This window comes from Podarcis liolepis (genome assembly GCF_965112155.1).
Source record: "Podarcis liolepis genome assembly, chromosome: 1".
Taxonomy (NCBI): Eukaryota; Metazoa; Chordata; class Lepidosauria; order Squamata; family Lacertidae; genus Podarcis; species Podarcis liolepis.
Window position 1 is genome coordinate 34,397,267 of NC_139554.1, and position 15,838 is coordinate 34,413,104.

At 43.5% G+C, this 15,838-nt stretch overlaps 1 protein-coding gene across 2 annotated transcripts in view; it reads left to right on the forward strand.

The window, feature by feature from the left end:
* The first annotated feature begins 6,119 nt into the window (after positions 1-6,119).
* The window catches only part of SNX6 (sorting nexin 6), a 28,734-nt gene continuing 19,015 nt past the window's right edge, over positions 6,120-15,838 (forward strand). Inside the window, exons 1-2 of one of the 2 annotated variants that reach the window (XM_083509372.1) lie at positions 6,120-6,626; positions 6,825-6,872. In XM_083509372.1, the coding sequence (XP_083365498.1) occupies positions 6,621-6,626; positions 6,825-6,872 (54 nt within the window). In that variant the 5' untranslated portion in view covers positions 6,120-6,620. Of the gene's footprint in view, positions 6,660-6,824; positions 6,873-15,838 lie in introns of both variants that reach the window. The other variant, XM_083509371.1, reaches the window with a different exon arrangement.

The following is a 15,838-nucleotide window of genomic DNA, read 5'->3' on the forward strand; positions in this document are numbered from 1 at the left end:
AGTCCTGTCCATTAATTTCAGTGGGTTTGGAGTCTAAACCAGGTGAGGGTAGCCAATGAGTTTTAAACCCTTGGTGAGTTAGGGACTTTCTGCATGCAAGACAGGCATCAGCAGATACAGCTGCTTTGTGGGACAGTTTCGAGAGAAGAAAAGGCTAAGGAGTAATTCCTACACAACTCCAGAGCAGAGTCCCTAAGACAGTTGGATGGCATCTTGTACACCTTCTGGAAACTCCTGCAACCCAGTTGGTGCCAAAAGTATTGCTCTGCTTTCCTTTGAACCACATCAAAAAGGCTGGGAGAGGTGGTTGATATGGGAAGCAGTGATGTGGGCCATTAATTAGAGGTTGAATCCTGAAAAGCAGGGATGTCATCTGTCCCAAGTTCTCACTTCCAGGAGGTGGGGAGGCAGCCTGTCCCGAATAGAGCTGCACACCCCTTGATGAAGCAGATCCACAGCTTGGGGGTTCTCCAGGATTTAACAGTCACTGAAGGCTTAGGTGGCCCCAGTGGCTAAACGTGCCTTTATTTAACACCTTGTATGTCAGCCACAACCCCTTTTGGACAGAAATGACTTGGCTGCTGTTCTCCACGTTCTGGCAACTTCCAGACTGGATTATTGCAATGTGCTCTATGTGGGACTGTCCTTGAAGATAACTCAGACTTCAGCTGGTCTAAAATGCAACAGCCCAATTACTGGCTGGGGTTCCACTTAGTTCACATATAAACCTGCTTCAAAGCAGCACCCCTGATTATCATTTCACTTCCAGTCCCAATTCAAGGTGCTCACATTAGTGTTTAAAGCCCTAAACCACTCTGGCCCCAAATATCTGAAAGACTGTCTCCCTTCCCTGCAGACCTTAATGGGTGTTAAGACTGGCAGAGGGGGCTCTCTTGGTAGTTCCACAACTAAGAAGCTTGGGATGGTGGTGGCCTGGGAGAGGGCATTCTTTCTGGCAGTCCCTAAATTGTGGAGCTCCCTCCCCACATGGGTGAAACTGTTAACTTCACTATATAGTTATTGGCAAATGCTGAAGATGCACCTCTTTACCCTGTCCAGGAAGCAAGCATTTCACTCTCTGGGATAGAGCTATGTAAAGCATTTTTGTGCCTGTAAAATAGATCTGTACAAAGCTATACTTTCATAATGGGAACAGCTGCTGTATTTATACCATTAGAATACAACCACAGCTTATTTTTAAGTATGCTATACAACAGAAACTCAAAGAAAGGACACTTGGATTCCTGTGCTCATTTGATTTACATTAGTTTTTTTCTCTTAAAAGCCAAACAAGCTTAAAATTGTAAGGTCTCCTTAGTTTCTAGCAGCTGGACTGCTGGAAGGCTTTAAGGTTTGTAATGTCACCCATACAAGGGAAATTCTTTTTGTAATTGGAGCCTATTCATAAATCTTGCCTGAACTGGTAGCAATGTTAAAATTATACCCTTAGCACCATCTATTGACAATGAAGAGGCTTGCAGCTTAATATTTGTACCTAATTCACATTACACTTACGGAAGCTGGATAAAGTACACTTTGGTTATTTTTTATGAATTTGCAGAGTGAACCTTCTATATTAGTTAAAAGTTTATGTTCTTTCAGATGCAACACCTTTTCACTATACCTAATAAAAATGTATTGTATAAAAACCTGCCTATGCATTTGGTTAGACACAGCTCTCTCGAGAATCCAGGTCATGATGACCCTGGCTACAATCTATTATGCTTACTGTTTGGGAAAGATTCAGCAATGCTGGAGGGGTTGCCAATACAACTGCCAAGTGCTCAGTGTGATAGGTTGTGGGTTGGGCTGGCATGACACAATTGCCACTGTGCTCTTCTTAACAGAATAAGAAACAGATTATTCTTTCTGCTAAGGGAAAGGAGCCACAACTTTATTTTGAAGGAAACCTACAGAACTCGCTTCCCTTCTCATTATTTATTTATTTATTTATTTATTTGCTTGTTTCTAGCATCTGTCACATTTAAAACTCTCACTTCACAATTTTTCTAGAGACAGGTAAGCTCAAATATTTCTTCCATCAACTACTATTCCTGTTTTCATTTACTGAGGGGTTATTTTGTTGGGTGGGGGTAAGTTTATGTTCCCTTTCTACAGATAATAGCAACCTGAGGGGAAACCAGACAATATACTATTCAAGAGAAACAACACTTTTTCAAAACCAACCTTTGATATCCTCAAATATCTGAAGGGCTGTCATATGGAAGATGCAGCAAACTATTTTTTCTGCTGCTGACCCAAACTGATGGATTCAAATTACAAGGAGATTATGACTAAACAGAAGACTTGTGGTAAGAGATGCTAAGAGCTATTTGACAATGGAACAGGGTGCCTTGGAAGGTGGTAGACTCTCCTTTATTGGAGGTTTTTAAACAGAGATTGAAAGGCCATCTGTCAGGGATTCTTTAGTTGTGAGTCCTGCATTGCAGCAGGTTACACTGGATTACCCTTGGGGCCCCTTCCAGCTCTGAAGTTCTATGATTCTATTATATGCAGACTTGCTAAGTGCTTTATTCTCTGGATAACCCTTTTGTAATCATCTGTTTATGACAGCAAGGAAGGAAATAAAATTGTTTATACAGTCAAGCTCTGAATTGCAAGTTCTGAAAGTCTAGGCTGTAGCTGGTAGATGCAACCAGAAGCCTTACTACAATACACACAGTCAGGGCTGTGTGTTCTCTCTTGCTCTTGCTCTCTGCAAAATTCTACAGTTTTCACTAGCAGAAACCGATCATGAAATCATGGGGGCAAGAAGCTTTATCAGGCACTGAAATCCTGCCCTTGTAGTATTGTTTTTGTCCAAGTTTAAACTCTCAGAACATGTTCTTCATTACTTAGTTGGATACTGGTGGCTAAAATTAAGCCAATAGGAATTATTTTTTGGCCATGTTTTACACTCCAGCTGTTTTTATGTATTTGAGTGTTGCTGGTTGGTTTATATATATATATATAAAAACTACTGTTACTTCTCTGTGAGCCATTAATCTGAGTGTGAGGAAAACATCTCTAAGTAACCCAGAACACACTGGTAATGTGTCAGTCAAAATTACTTTTGGGTAAGTAAATGCTTACAAGAATGCAACTAAACATCTTAATTAAGGAATTGACCTGTGAATATACTTGTTTGGTTTAGGGTTAGGCATGTTCTCTTGTGTCAACTGTGGTCCAGAGTTGCTGAGAGCTGCCCATATGTATAAGAGTGCAGCTCTGAGAAGAAGAAAATATTTGCAGTTTACATTCTCAGATTTTACTTAATATTTCCCCCCCACACCCAAATCCACCAATTATTTATTAAAAGCTGGTTTTAAAAAGCAAACTTAATTAGCATGCCTCCTATGAACTGTGAACATCTGAAATTTGCAAACGTTAGGTCAGCTGCCTGCAATGCAGTGCTCATACTGCTTCTGTGTAAGGACAGAGGATGTGGAGCAGCAGTCTGAGGTGAACTAGTAACTAGGAGACAGGCAAGGCAACAACCACAATACAGCTCAGAAAGACTGTAGTATTCAAGATAGCTCAGTTGATAACAGCATGAGACTCTTAATCTCAGGGTTGTGGGTTTGAGCACCACATGGGGCAAAGAGATTCTAGCATTGCAGGGGGCGGAGTAGAAGATGCTTGGGGTCCCTTTCAACTCTACAATTCTGTGATTCTGTTGGGAAAAGAGGCTTGAAAGATCCCAAGGCAAGCCTGGGTGGAGGCAGTCTGGTTTGTCAATGAAAAGGCTACTTGCTGTTTAGTGGTTCACCACATGGAGTAGCCACTCACAGATTTTAGCAGCTCCTGACATCCTGTTTATCTTCAGGGCACTAACATGGACTTGAAGGACTGAACAATGCTGAAAGAGAGGACTGCAGGCTTTAAATAAGAGCAAGGTAGATGTGTCCCTGCAAGGCTGTTTCTGTGCCTACAGCGTCACTTGAAGGAGAAAAAAGCAGGAATGGCTGCAATGTATGTACTTGAACCACTCCAATCAGGTTGAGGTGCAGGACACTCCAGTGACACTCCCATTTCTGGGCCATGCATCTATAAGGCTAGCAATTGTACAACAACAGCACCATTTTACTGCCAGGCTCCTTTGATGCGAATGTGTATTGCAAGTAAGCAATGTGCAGCTGGACTATGGCAGAGTGTGGATCACGTGTGTGTTAAAACACAACTGACTTTATCGGATTCACATATTTGTGTATACAGCCAAAAACCACAGATTTCAACCCAGCTATCAATCTGTAATGTGTTCTATGTTAGACAAGTTTTTGGAAGGCTAACCACAGAGGACACAAAAGGCATTTCTAAAGTCGTTCAATAAGCCATATTAATGATTTACTTACTCAGTCCCTCTCACAAAAGGTTTGTTATCACAATGGCAGGAATGACTGGAGTAAATGGAAATGGATTATATGTTCAGAGCTTTCACATAATATGCATATTTAACATTGCTGAGGAAGATCCTTTGGGGAGGCACACACTTGAGTTTCTAAAGGGCATTAACTTGTTTGAAGACTGAAGGAAGAACCAATTGAGCCAGAGCCAAGAATGTTGATGTCAGTTGATTTAGATGTGGGTTTTTTTGTCTGTTCCTTCCTCTGGCCATCTGCCCTTCAGATGATATATGGCCTATCGATTCTTCAAATGAAGGACTCTCCTCATTTCAGAAGCAAGAATGTAGGTATTCAACCAATTTTTCTGCCTGTCTTGAAAACCAGCCCTAAAAGTGTGAGGCAGGTAAGGAGGCTCAGTCTCTTCCCAGGAGTAGCATTGGTTTCTTCATAATTGTTTCCTCTACCCAGTTTTGTGTGTCACAAGATCGGGCCAAAAATCTAGCTGTGCTTTTGGGTTTAATTCTATTGTGTCTGTACACCAGTGGAACAGATTTCCACTTGTACAATGGGACTCTCTCTCCTCCCCTCTGCAGCCCCCTGTGCACCCTCCAAAATCTGCTTTAGAAGGTCAGCCCCCAGGCAGATTTGGGGGAGTGCAGGGGATAGGAGGGGAAGTCCACTACATGAACAGGTTTGCTTGTACAATGTTGGATTTCAAATGACCTTGCAGAGAATCTGTGAAGCAACACTTGTTTCTTAGACCTTTTTTTTTTTTTTTTGGCTTGGCTTCCCACCTCTTCATACAGACCTCAAAAGCACCACTCTTTTTCTTTTAAAAAGACCATATAAACACAGTTGTAATGGTCAAAGGAGTAGCATGACCAATGCGTATTTTATAACAGAAGCAGTGTGGTTGATATCAGCCCTTATCACTTGAGTGGTTCTGACCTGGCTGTAGTCTCTACACTTCTGAAGTCCAGGTAAGAGTTAAATTAACACATCTGCTGTATTAGGCATAAAGATTTTCAATAATGGAGATGCATCCTTACAGCTGCAATCTTAGATTTGTATATCTCACTGAATTCGAAGAGACATTGAGAGTAAAATGTGCACAGGACTGTAGCCGTGGTACTTTATTTGCAAAGTGTTTGCCCTCCTTAAACAGTCTGTGTCTCCATTCTGAAGGAAATCAGCCCTGAGCGCTCACTGGAAGGACAGATCGTGAAGCTGAGGCTCCAATACTTTGGCCACCTCATGAGAAGAGAAGACTCCCTGGAAAAGACCCTGATGTTGGGAAAGATGGAGGGCACAAGGAGAAGGGGACGACAGAGAATGAGATGGTTGGATGGTGTTCTTGAAGCTACCAGCATGAGTTTGATCAAACTGCGGGAGGCAGTGGAGGACAGAAGTGCCTGGCGTGCTCTGGTCCATGGGGTCACGAAGAGTCGGACACGACTAAACGACTAAACAACAACAACAACAAACAGTCTGTAAGCGTGGGAATCGGCTGATATTATTATTCACATTTGACACAGGACGACGACTGCCTGAGAGACAATACCTGAACCTCTCACTGGGTCTGTTTTTACGTTGCAACACCGGGCAGCTGTGCCGAGATGCCTAAACTAAAGCCTTTCTCTGTCAAATGCTGTGTTCTAGGTAGCGTTGCCCACATGATGGGGGCGCATTTAAACTTGCACTTCCCCACCCGCAGTCCAGGGCAAGACCTGCACCACGCGCTCTTTCTGCACAGATCGATCCGTAGTAGCTGCAAGCTGCCGGAGTGGCGCCTGCGGCCCACAGTCCTACAGAGCACGCGACTCTCAAACTATGACAGTGACCATGGAGTCCAATTCGGCCCCCCCTTTCTTTTTCACCGTTCATTTCTGACACAAAACCCAAGGTCCTGAAGTGCAGGGAGCGGGGCAAACCATGCCCTCCCTACACGGCGTTAAGATTCCTGAGGGAGAAATGTTTCCTTTTATTGCTCCTGTCCTAAAGATGCTTACTGCGCGAAGCATGGCTTGCTGCCTCCTCACTTACCAAGCCTCACTTACCGCGCGGGCGTTGCTCTCCACACGCCCGTCCCTCGCCCAGAAATAAGACGCTGCCGCGGACACTCACGGCCGACGCCGAGCTCGAGCTCAGCGGAACCCCCTTGTTCGCCGCTGCCGCCGCCTGTCCCCGCCTTAATCCCGCCCCTCCGGTTCTGGGCTGCCTGGCGGGCTAGGCCTGCGCTTGCTGCTGAGGGAACGGAGTTGAGGGCTGGGAGCAGCCATGATGGTAGGTTCCTGCGGAGCTCCCGCCGCCGCCGTGGTGAGGTCTTCTGGCCGGGGGAAGGGGCGGCCGGGGGAGAGCGGCGGGGTCGGAGGCCGGCGGGACTAACCGGTTTCCTTTCTCTCTTTCTCCGTCCGCGGTGGGTGATGCCTCGGTCTCTCTCGCCTTCGCCGCCCGCCTCCGCCCTTTTCTTCTTCGGAGCAGGAAGGCTCGGACGACGGCCCAGATTTCCTTTCCGAGGAGGACCGAGGCGTAAGTGCTGGACGCCCCTGACGGGAGGGGGCTTTCTTCCCTGGCGTGGTGTGGGGCTGGGGGGCGGTAGAACAGGTTTCCTTCCGGATGTGTGGGGCTCGCAGCCCCTTTCGGAGTGTGGGGCGGTGGGTGGGGAAGCGAGGGGGGTGAGGCGGCGGCGGCGGCATCATCTCCCGGGAGGCTTCGCCGCCCCCACCCGGTTCTCCTGCTCCTTCTGCCCAGCTTCGGTTCCCTGAAAACTCCGCGCTGTCACGGGTGGTCTGGATGCACCATCATCCTGAGCTGACGCTGGTGACTCTTAACGGAGTTCTCCTCTCGGATTTAAAATATAATAGCGTTATCATTTTATTCATTATTAACATCGAATCCGCCTTGCGTTCTGATTGAAACTGCCACGGCAGGCAGTTGAGATATTATAAACCACCCCGTTGGTCTAGCTGCAAACACTTTTGCTGTTGCTGCAGCTCCCCTGTTGATTTTATTTTATTTTTTGGTCAGCTTTGCAGAGCGACACACTTTAAACCGGTGGGTGTAGTTTGAACCTCTTGGATTGGTAGGCAGTGTGCCTTTGCTTTTGTTGAGAAATGCAGAAAAAGCTTAAAGCTATTTTTTTCAAATACTTTTTGACTAGAAAATTATTGTTTATTCTATACCCCCCCCCCATCTTCTCGCAAATAGCTCCCGGTGGTATCCAGGATTCATCCATTTCCTTGCTCATTTTGTGAATAGGCAGGGGAGCCCCAGGTTGAATTCTCTACTCAGCCATTAAACTCTTTGGTTGACCTTGGGACTTTCACCATCTCTTAGCCCAACCTAAGTCCAACACCCTGGAGTCCATAACATGGTGACTATAAGCAACCTGGTGTCCTTGAGCACTTCCATGCCCCATGCCATTCCCAATTTTTTATATTTATACTTGAGTCATATTTTTTGTTTGGGGGAGAGCCTCATTTGGGGCTTTTTTGTCTGTATTGTACTTGGTCTGGAGTATGTGTTGATGTTGGGGGAGGGGCAAGTTCTGAGCATCACCAGTTTTTTCTTACATGAAATGGACATTTGGTGTACCCACAGACCCCAAAGGTTGGAGACTATTCAAACTGGCTTTCAAACAAAAGTAAAGAACCAGTGTCATGTGTCCATTGAGGAAAATATATAAACAATAATAAGTGGTTTAAAATGTTTTAGATAGTCGACCCATGCATTTTTTTTAGCAGGAAATGATCAAAAGAAACTTTTATTGAAGGAGTAAATATTAAAAAGAAATATCAAGCTATGTAACAATAGAAGCCGAAATTTTGATGAGTACAGCAGGACCACTTAAGCTGAAGGAAACTATTCTGTCCCATAGCAGTTGACTAGCAAGACATGGGACAGCTATGGTGGGTGATTCTTGATTCTGCCGCTGTTTTCTGTCAGATACAGTTTGGGGAGTCTCATGTTTCTGTTGGTTTAATATTTGTAATCCCAAAAGTGTGTGTAAAAAAACCCCAAACTTTTAAACTGATCTTAGAAAACTTGCCAGACCATTGTTTACTTTCTTATTAATTTTATCCTTCACTTTATTTGCTTTTAAACTTGGTATACATTTTAAATTAGTTTTCAAATTGTTATTTAGCAAAGTAAACAATAAAAAAATCAATAATATATCCAGCTAAGGGTAGGACATAAAAACCTATACATATTAAATAAAAAAACAATGCTAGCAACCAGATTTCTGTAGATGACATGAGGAAAGAAATCTAAAACAAGACTACATGAAATAAAATCCCACCATACTGAATAGAAATGATCAGGATCTTTCTGTCCCTTGAAGAACCGTAACTTATTTGTTAAGAAGGGAATGTATAAGAACTGGAAGAAAGGGGAAATCACAAAGGAGGAGTAAACACAAGTAGTCAACAGTTGCAGGGGGAAAGTCAGGCTGGCTAAAGCTCAGAATGAGCTCAGGCTTGCAAGAGAAGTTAAAAATAATAATAAAGGTTTCTTCAGCTATGTCCAAAGTAAGAGGAAGAACAAGTACCGTAAGTGGTAGGTCCTCTGCATGCGGAACACAGAGAAATGCTGTTGGGTGACAGAGAAAAGGTGGAACTGCTCAACTTTGCCTCTGTCTTCACCCAAAAGGAAAGCAAGCGAGGGAGCTGCAGCCCAAGATTGGAAAAGAGGTAGTAAGGGAATACATAGCTAATTTAAATGAATTCAGATCCCCAGGGCCTGATGAGCTGCATCCAAGGGTACTAAAGGAGCTTGCGGATGTAATTTCTGAGCCTTTTTTCTTCGAGAATTCTTGAAGAACAGGTGAGGTCCCTACAGACTGGAGTTGGGCAAATGTCCCCATTTTCAGGTATCTGAAGAAGTGTGCATGCACACAAAAGCTTATACCCAGAACAAACTTAGTTGGTCTCTAAGGTGCTACTGGACAGTTTTTTTATTTATGTCGACTGCGTCAGACCAACACGGCTACCTACCTGAATCTAGATAATTCAACAGTCGGTCTGTGAGCATTTGGAAAAGGATGCTGTGATTACTTAGACCCAGCATGGGTTTCTCAAAAATGTAATGCCAGACCAATCTCATTCCTTTTTTGGATGAAATTACAAACTTGGTGGATCAGGGAAATCCTGTGGACATAGTGTATCTTGATTTCAGTAGTTCTTTTGATAAAGTCCCTCATGATATTCTCTCGAGGAAGCTGGTAAAATGTGGGTTGAACGAGATAACTGTTAGGAGGATTTGTAGCTGGTTGACTGACCAAACCCAAAGAGTACTCATTAATGGTTCTTTGTCATCCTGGAAAAAAGTGACAAGTGGGGTGCCACAGGGTTCTGTCCTGGGCCCGTTGTTCAACGTCTTTATAAAAGATTTGGATGAAGGGATTGAGGCGATGCTCATCAGATTTGCAGATGACACCAAACTAGGAGGTTTCAGAATCAGAATTCAAATGAGCTTGACAGATTGGAGAACTGGGCTCAAGCTGACAAAATGAATTTCGATTGAGACAAATGTAACATTCTGCACTTGGGCAGGAAGAACCAGATGCACAAATATAGGCTGGGGGACACCTGGCAGTACATGTGAAAAGGATCTAGGGGTCTTGGTGGGCCACAAGCTTAACATGAGTTAACAGTGTGATGTAGCAGCAAAAAAAGCCAATGCTATTCTAGGCTGCGATCATAGAAGTATAGTGTCCAGATCAAGGGAAGTTATAGTATTACTCTATTCTGCCTTAATCAGACCACACTTGGAATACTGTGTCCAATTCTGGGTACCACAGTTTTAAGAAGAATGTTGACAAGCTGGAACATGTGCAGAGGAGGGCAACCGAGATTATCAAGGGCCTGGAAACAGCCTATGAGGAGCACTTGAAGGAGCTGGGTATGTTTAGCCTGGAAAAGAGGAAACTGAGGAGATATGATAGCCATCTTCAAATATCTTAAGGGCTGTCACATGGAGGAGGGTGCATGCTTGTTTTCTCCTGCTCTTGAGGGTAGGATTCAAACCAATGGCTTCCGTTGCAAGAAAAGAGATTCCTACTAAACATTAAAAAAACCTTTCTGACAGTAAGAGCTGTTCAGCAGTGGAACAGACTCCCACGAGAGGTGGTGGACTCTCCTTTCTTAGATGTCTTTAAACAGAGGTTGGATGGCCATGTGTCATGGATGCTTTAGCTGAGATTCCTGTATTGCAGGGGGTTGGACTACATGACCCTTGGGGTCCCTTCCAACTCTTAACATTCTATTATTCTAGTCCAACCCCCTGCAGTGCAAGAATGCTTCAGGCTCACACTAACCAGCTTCTGCTCCCACATGTGCCTATGCATTTTAGCATTTTATGATAGCTGCATCCAAAATGATATTTGTCTTATTTAGGATTCATGCATAACTACATCTAGTAAGATTTTTTTTTTACATGTGGATGTTCGCAGGATTTAATTTCTGATTCAATAATGTATGTGCCATTGAAAGTTTTAGAGACTTTGTTTCCTAAACTGGTTTGGAATCTGAAAGAACACCCCCCTATGCAAAATATTCTCCAAAACACTGTCTAGCAATTAATAGACCACAGGGTAGCTTAGTCATAATTTGTGTCACAGTAAATCTATTGGTCTTTAAAGTGTCACAAAACTCATTTTAGTTTGCTACATTCCCTTCATATTTTAGTATATGTTGGGCAGAAAAAGTGTGTGAGGTCTTTTCCAAAACTGTGATATTCTACTGTACATCACCTAGAGAGACTATTCATCTCCTTACTCAGCATAGGATTGTGTGTTCAGAAGCATCAGAGGTATCCTAGCTTTCTTAACGATCTAAATAATTGGTACATTTAAAGGTAGAATGCAAAGTTTTGGTAAGCCTGTAATAGAATTTTGTAACATACATTTTTTCCACCTGCATCCATCTCCATGTAATGCATGAAATGTACTGCATTTGACAAGGGCTTTTAGCTATATTTCAGATTCCACCTTTTCTTCACCTTTCTTTTAATGCAGGCTTTATTCTAGGTTGCTCTGAACAACTGCTGGATAGGCCAGTGATATAACTCTATTATTCTAGAATCTTCTAACAAATTTACTGTAGCATCAGGGACTACCACCTCTGCTCATTTTGCTCGCCAACCCCATTCTCTGCCCTTTACATCTGATCATCCCCCCCTCCCTTTGCACCTTTCCAAATAAATCTAACCCTCACCAACCCCCAACTCCTCCTTAACCTTGCCAAACCAATCTTCTCCAAGCTGTGCAGCCCCCTTCCCTCATCTTGCACCTCGTCCAAACCGCAGCCTGGGCAAGCCACAGAGAAACATTCAAGGCAGAAAGGGGCAGCTCTACAGCCACTGTCTTGCTCCACTGCCACTTCCCTCTTCTTCAGCTTCCAACGTGGCAGAAGCTGAAATGGTGTTATCAGTGTGAGGTTTGTAGCGGCAGCAGAGCAGGATGATTGCTGTGGAGCTGTCCTGGCTGTTCTTCTATGGCTTGCCCAAGTCACTTGCTCACCTGCTTTCCCATCTGCCTGGGCCACCCACCTGCTGTTCTCTTGACAAGCTGCAGTTGGCATGGCTGCCACTTGGCAGCCATGCCAACTGCAGCATGATGACATTCTTACTATCTTATTAAATAGTTAATTACATAGCCTTTTGTAGTCTACAGTCTACTTCTTCAGGAGCATGGGATGTTTGTCTACCAAACCATTCACAAGGTCAGGTTTGTCATAACAAAATGATCCTAGAATATTTTGTACAGGGAATATCTGCTTGCATAAATATTGCTTCATATGAACTGTGTTTTTAATGACTATAACCAGCTTTTTAAGGAGCAATTACCTCAGCTGAAACAACAATTTATTTAGTTGCTGCAGACACTGGAATTGCCTTGGAAATGTGGCAGTTCTGTGTTGTTGGCCCAGTTTCTTTGCTCTTCTGGAGAGCTTCATGTGGATGCAAAACTGGTTCTGTAAACTAGCCCAAAGTGAGAACTTCTGCAGCATTATAAGCATTTCTTGGGAAATTTCTAGTTTATTATTTTACACAGAACTTCTCCCCTAAGGGAGTCGGGCAAACTTGCACAACTGTTCATAATTATTATAAATAGTTTTCCCTACCCCACCCTCATATTGCAGGGTTAATTTGGAAAGTGAAGTAACATTTGAAACATAGCCTTTCTTTTAATTTACTATTTTAGGTTTTTTTTCTTACTCAACCTATCATGCTGGTAAGAATCCTATGACTTGCCAAGTTTTGAGAGTGGCACATACAAGAATAAAAGTAGCAAGTGCTTAGCTGTCAACTTTTCCCTTTTCTTGCGAGGAATCCTATTCGGAATAAGGGAATTTCCTTAAAAAAAGGGAAACGTTGACAGCTATGCAAGTGTAACTTTATAAACAAAACTCTTTTATTTAAAAAAATCATTGTTCTCTACGAACATTTAAAGACCTGTTTGTAAGCAGCATAGCCCAAGTTCTGTTAGTTTTTTTCTAACCAAGTGCCTCGCAAGACAAAATTAATCCGTTCCGCGAGTCTCTTCGTCTTGCGGTTTTTTCGTCTTGCGAAGCATGGCTATTAGCGGCTTAGCGGTTATTAACGGCTTAGCAGCTTAGCGGCTATTAACGGCTTAGCGGCCTTAAGAAAAAGGAAACAAGCTCGCAAGAACTCGCAAGATGTTTCGTCTTGCGAAGCAAGCCCATAGGGAAATTCGTCTTGCGGAACGACTCAAAAAACAGAAGACTCTTTCGTCTTGCGCGTTTTTCGTCTTGCGAGGCATTCGTCTTGCGAGGTACCACTGTAAATAATGGCTAGGCTTTATAAGTCTTATTCTCAGTTTTAAACTTGCAAACCTTCACTGTTTTGTCTGGTTTAGTTGCTGCATCCTATTTCCTTGCTCTAATTCAAAGACTACCATGCACTATTATTTTTACCAGTTTGATAAGAGTGCATCATATGAATACAGAAAATTGGGTTCTTACAGTCCCAAATTGCCATTCGGGTGATTTGTTTAAAAGCGGAACGTTTTGATATAATGTGTGAACATCTTAGATGCTAGGAATACAGCTATGTCAGTGACCATAGTGCTATCAAATTCAACATATATGTAAGTGGACAATTGGCAAGAAAATCAAACACGGTAATTTCTGACTTCAGACAAGGAAATGTCCCCAAAACAACGGAGTTGGTTTAAAAAAAAAGTTTAAAGGGAAAGTGAAGAGGGTAAAATATATCTAGAATGCATGTGGGGGTTATTCAAAACCACAATATTAGAAGCTGCAGCAGATCATGAAAGGTACAATCAGGGCTAAGAGATGCCAGTGTGGTTAACAAGCAGAGCCAATGAAGCTTTTAAAGGCAAGAAAGCTTTCTCCAGATAGTGTCTTGTTTAACTGAGGAAAACAGAAAGTATCACAAACGTTAGCAAAAGAAGTGTAAGCGGGGTGGAAAAAATGTATCTGAGGAGGACATATTTTTAGCAAAGAACAACAAGAATGTCTGTTCCATGGAAACTGGTAAACTGGTGGAAAGTATTATTAAACATGGGTTATAGCTTAGCATATAGAAGAACCAATGTTGTAGAAATAGAACCAGCATGCCTTCTTCAAGGTTAGTCATGTCTCATTAACCATTTAGAATTATTTAAAAGTGTCAATAAGCAAATAGATAAAGGTGACCCAGCCAACATGGTGTACTTATACTTTTTAAAAGCTTTTGATAATGTTGGTTACCAAAGACTCCTGAGTTACTTTAGTAGTTGTGGAATAAGAGGAAAGATCCTCTTATGGGTCAGTAGCATGCTTCTGGGTATTACCAGTGAGGAAGCTGTGGCATTCAGGTCCTATTCACAGTCTTTCCATAGGCATCTGTTGCCACTGTGAGAACAGGATGATGAATTAGATGTACATTTGGTCTGACCTAGCAAGGCTACTCTTGTTATTCTTTAAAAATACCTACCAATGTTGCTAACAGTTTTGCATAATTGAATTCTTTCTGCTCTTTTCCCGTTATATTCCCTAATACAGGCTTTTCTCAATTTCCACTTGACTTCTAATCTGTTTCTGCAAGTCATGTTTGTGTTTCAGCTTTTCCTTCTGTATTGCTAGACCATCCGTTGAGTCACTTTTCTTTGGAAAGAGGTTTCAAACTCCATATGGTGAACTGAGTGCATTGTTCTTAAGTCAGTACTCAGAAGGACAATAAGTTATTCCCTAACAGTTCACTAAGTTCCTTCAACTTTCAGTTTGTTCTCTATGCTGATTAGAAAGTGTTTCACTTAGGGAGAATTAAGACTTCAAAGAAGGACCATGGGGTATGCTTACAGAATTTTTGATTAGACTGTGGCCTGCTATTTAACTTTTATTTTATTTTGTATCTCTGTGTGCTTGCATACAGCGATGTGGGTTTTCTGGGAAGCTGCAATTTGGGAAAAATCCTATGTGAATTTAAGTAATTTGTACCAGAAAAGAATTTTGCATTGGAATAATGTCTTAACGCTCTAGGCAGGATGGGCCAACATACAGCCCTCTACACCTTTCTCGGGTGTTCTTGAGCAACATTTGATGCCACCCGCCCCCAGCCCTCCTGTTGTCTTCCCAAAGCCAAGTAAGCAAGGTGCTGGGCTTTGGGAAGGAGGCAGGAGGGTTCTGATATAGTCCTAGATTCCTCCCATCTCCTTCCTAAAGTCTAGTTAGCACTTTCACAGCTTCCCCCCAACCCTGTGCAACAAGGCAGTGTATGGCCCACAAGTTCCGTGTCAAAGAACTCTTGTGTCCCACTTGGTGTGAAAAGTTGGACTGCCTTACTCTATGGAGAGCAATCCTATTTAGCATGTTTAGTTAGCTTTCTTTACCAAAATGCACACAAGCACTTTGAAACTCCCAAGCTTGTCTAATGTTGTGTTTGAACAGGGCCGTCTTAACCCATTGCCGTTAGGGGTGCATGGCACCTGGGCGCCGGGCTCTCAGGGGTGCCAAGCTGAGAGTCCGTGGCCAAGCGTTGAAGTCTGGGGAAGGGCCACCGACAGTCGAGTGGAGCAGAGCCCGTTGGAGCGCTGTGGGCTCTTCTGCTGCGGGCGGCTCTTCCCCAGACTCCAACACTCACCCCTGAACTCGCGCTGAGCCGCCTGCAGCAGAAGAGCCCGCTCCGACGGGCTCTGCTCCACTCAGCTGTTGGCTCTTGCCCCAGCTGCATGGCGGCTAATTGTTTCGGGACCGTGCTCGGAGCACCATATAACATGGGTGCTGCGCGGCATATTGCATATGCTGAGCTGCGGGTTGCTTTGCTGGCTTTTCCAATGTCGGCGCATGCTCCCAGTGCCGCCCAACGTGGGGTGCCAGCGCAGAATGATGGGGAATGCAAGCGGCAGTGGAGGAAATATCTCCAGACGGGATTCGCCACGTGCCGACAGTGCCGACGGCAGCAACAAAACCCAATGAATAGGAGCATGTGGATTAACTGAGCCTATATAAGTTCAGCACTGTAGCATGCAA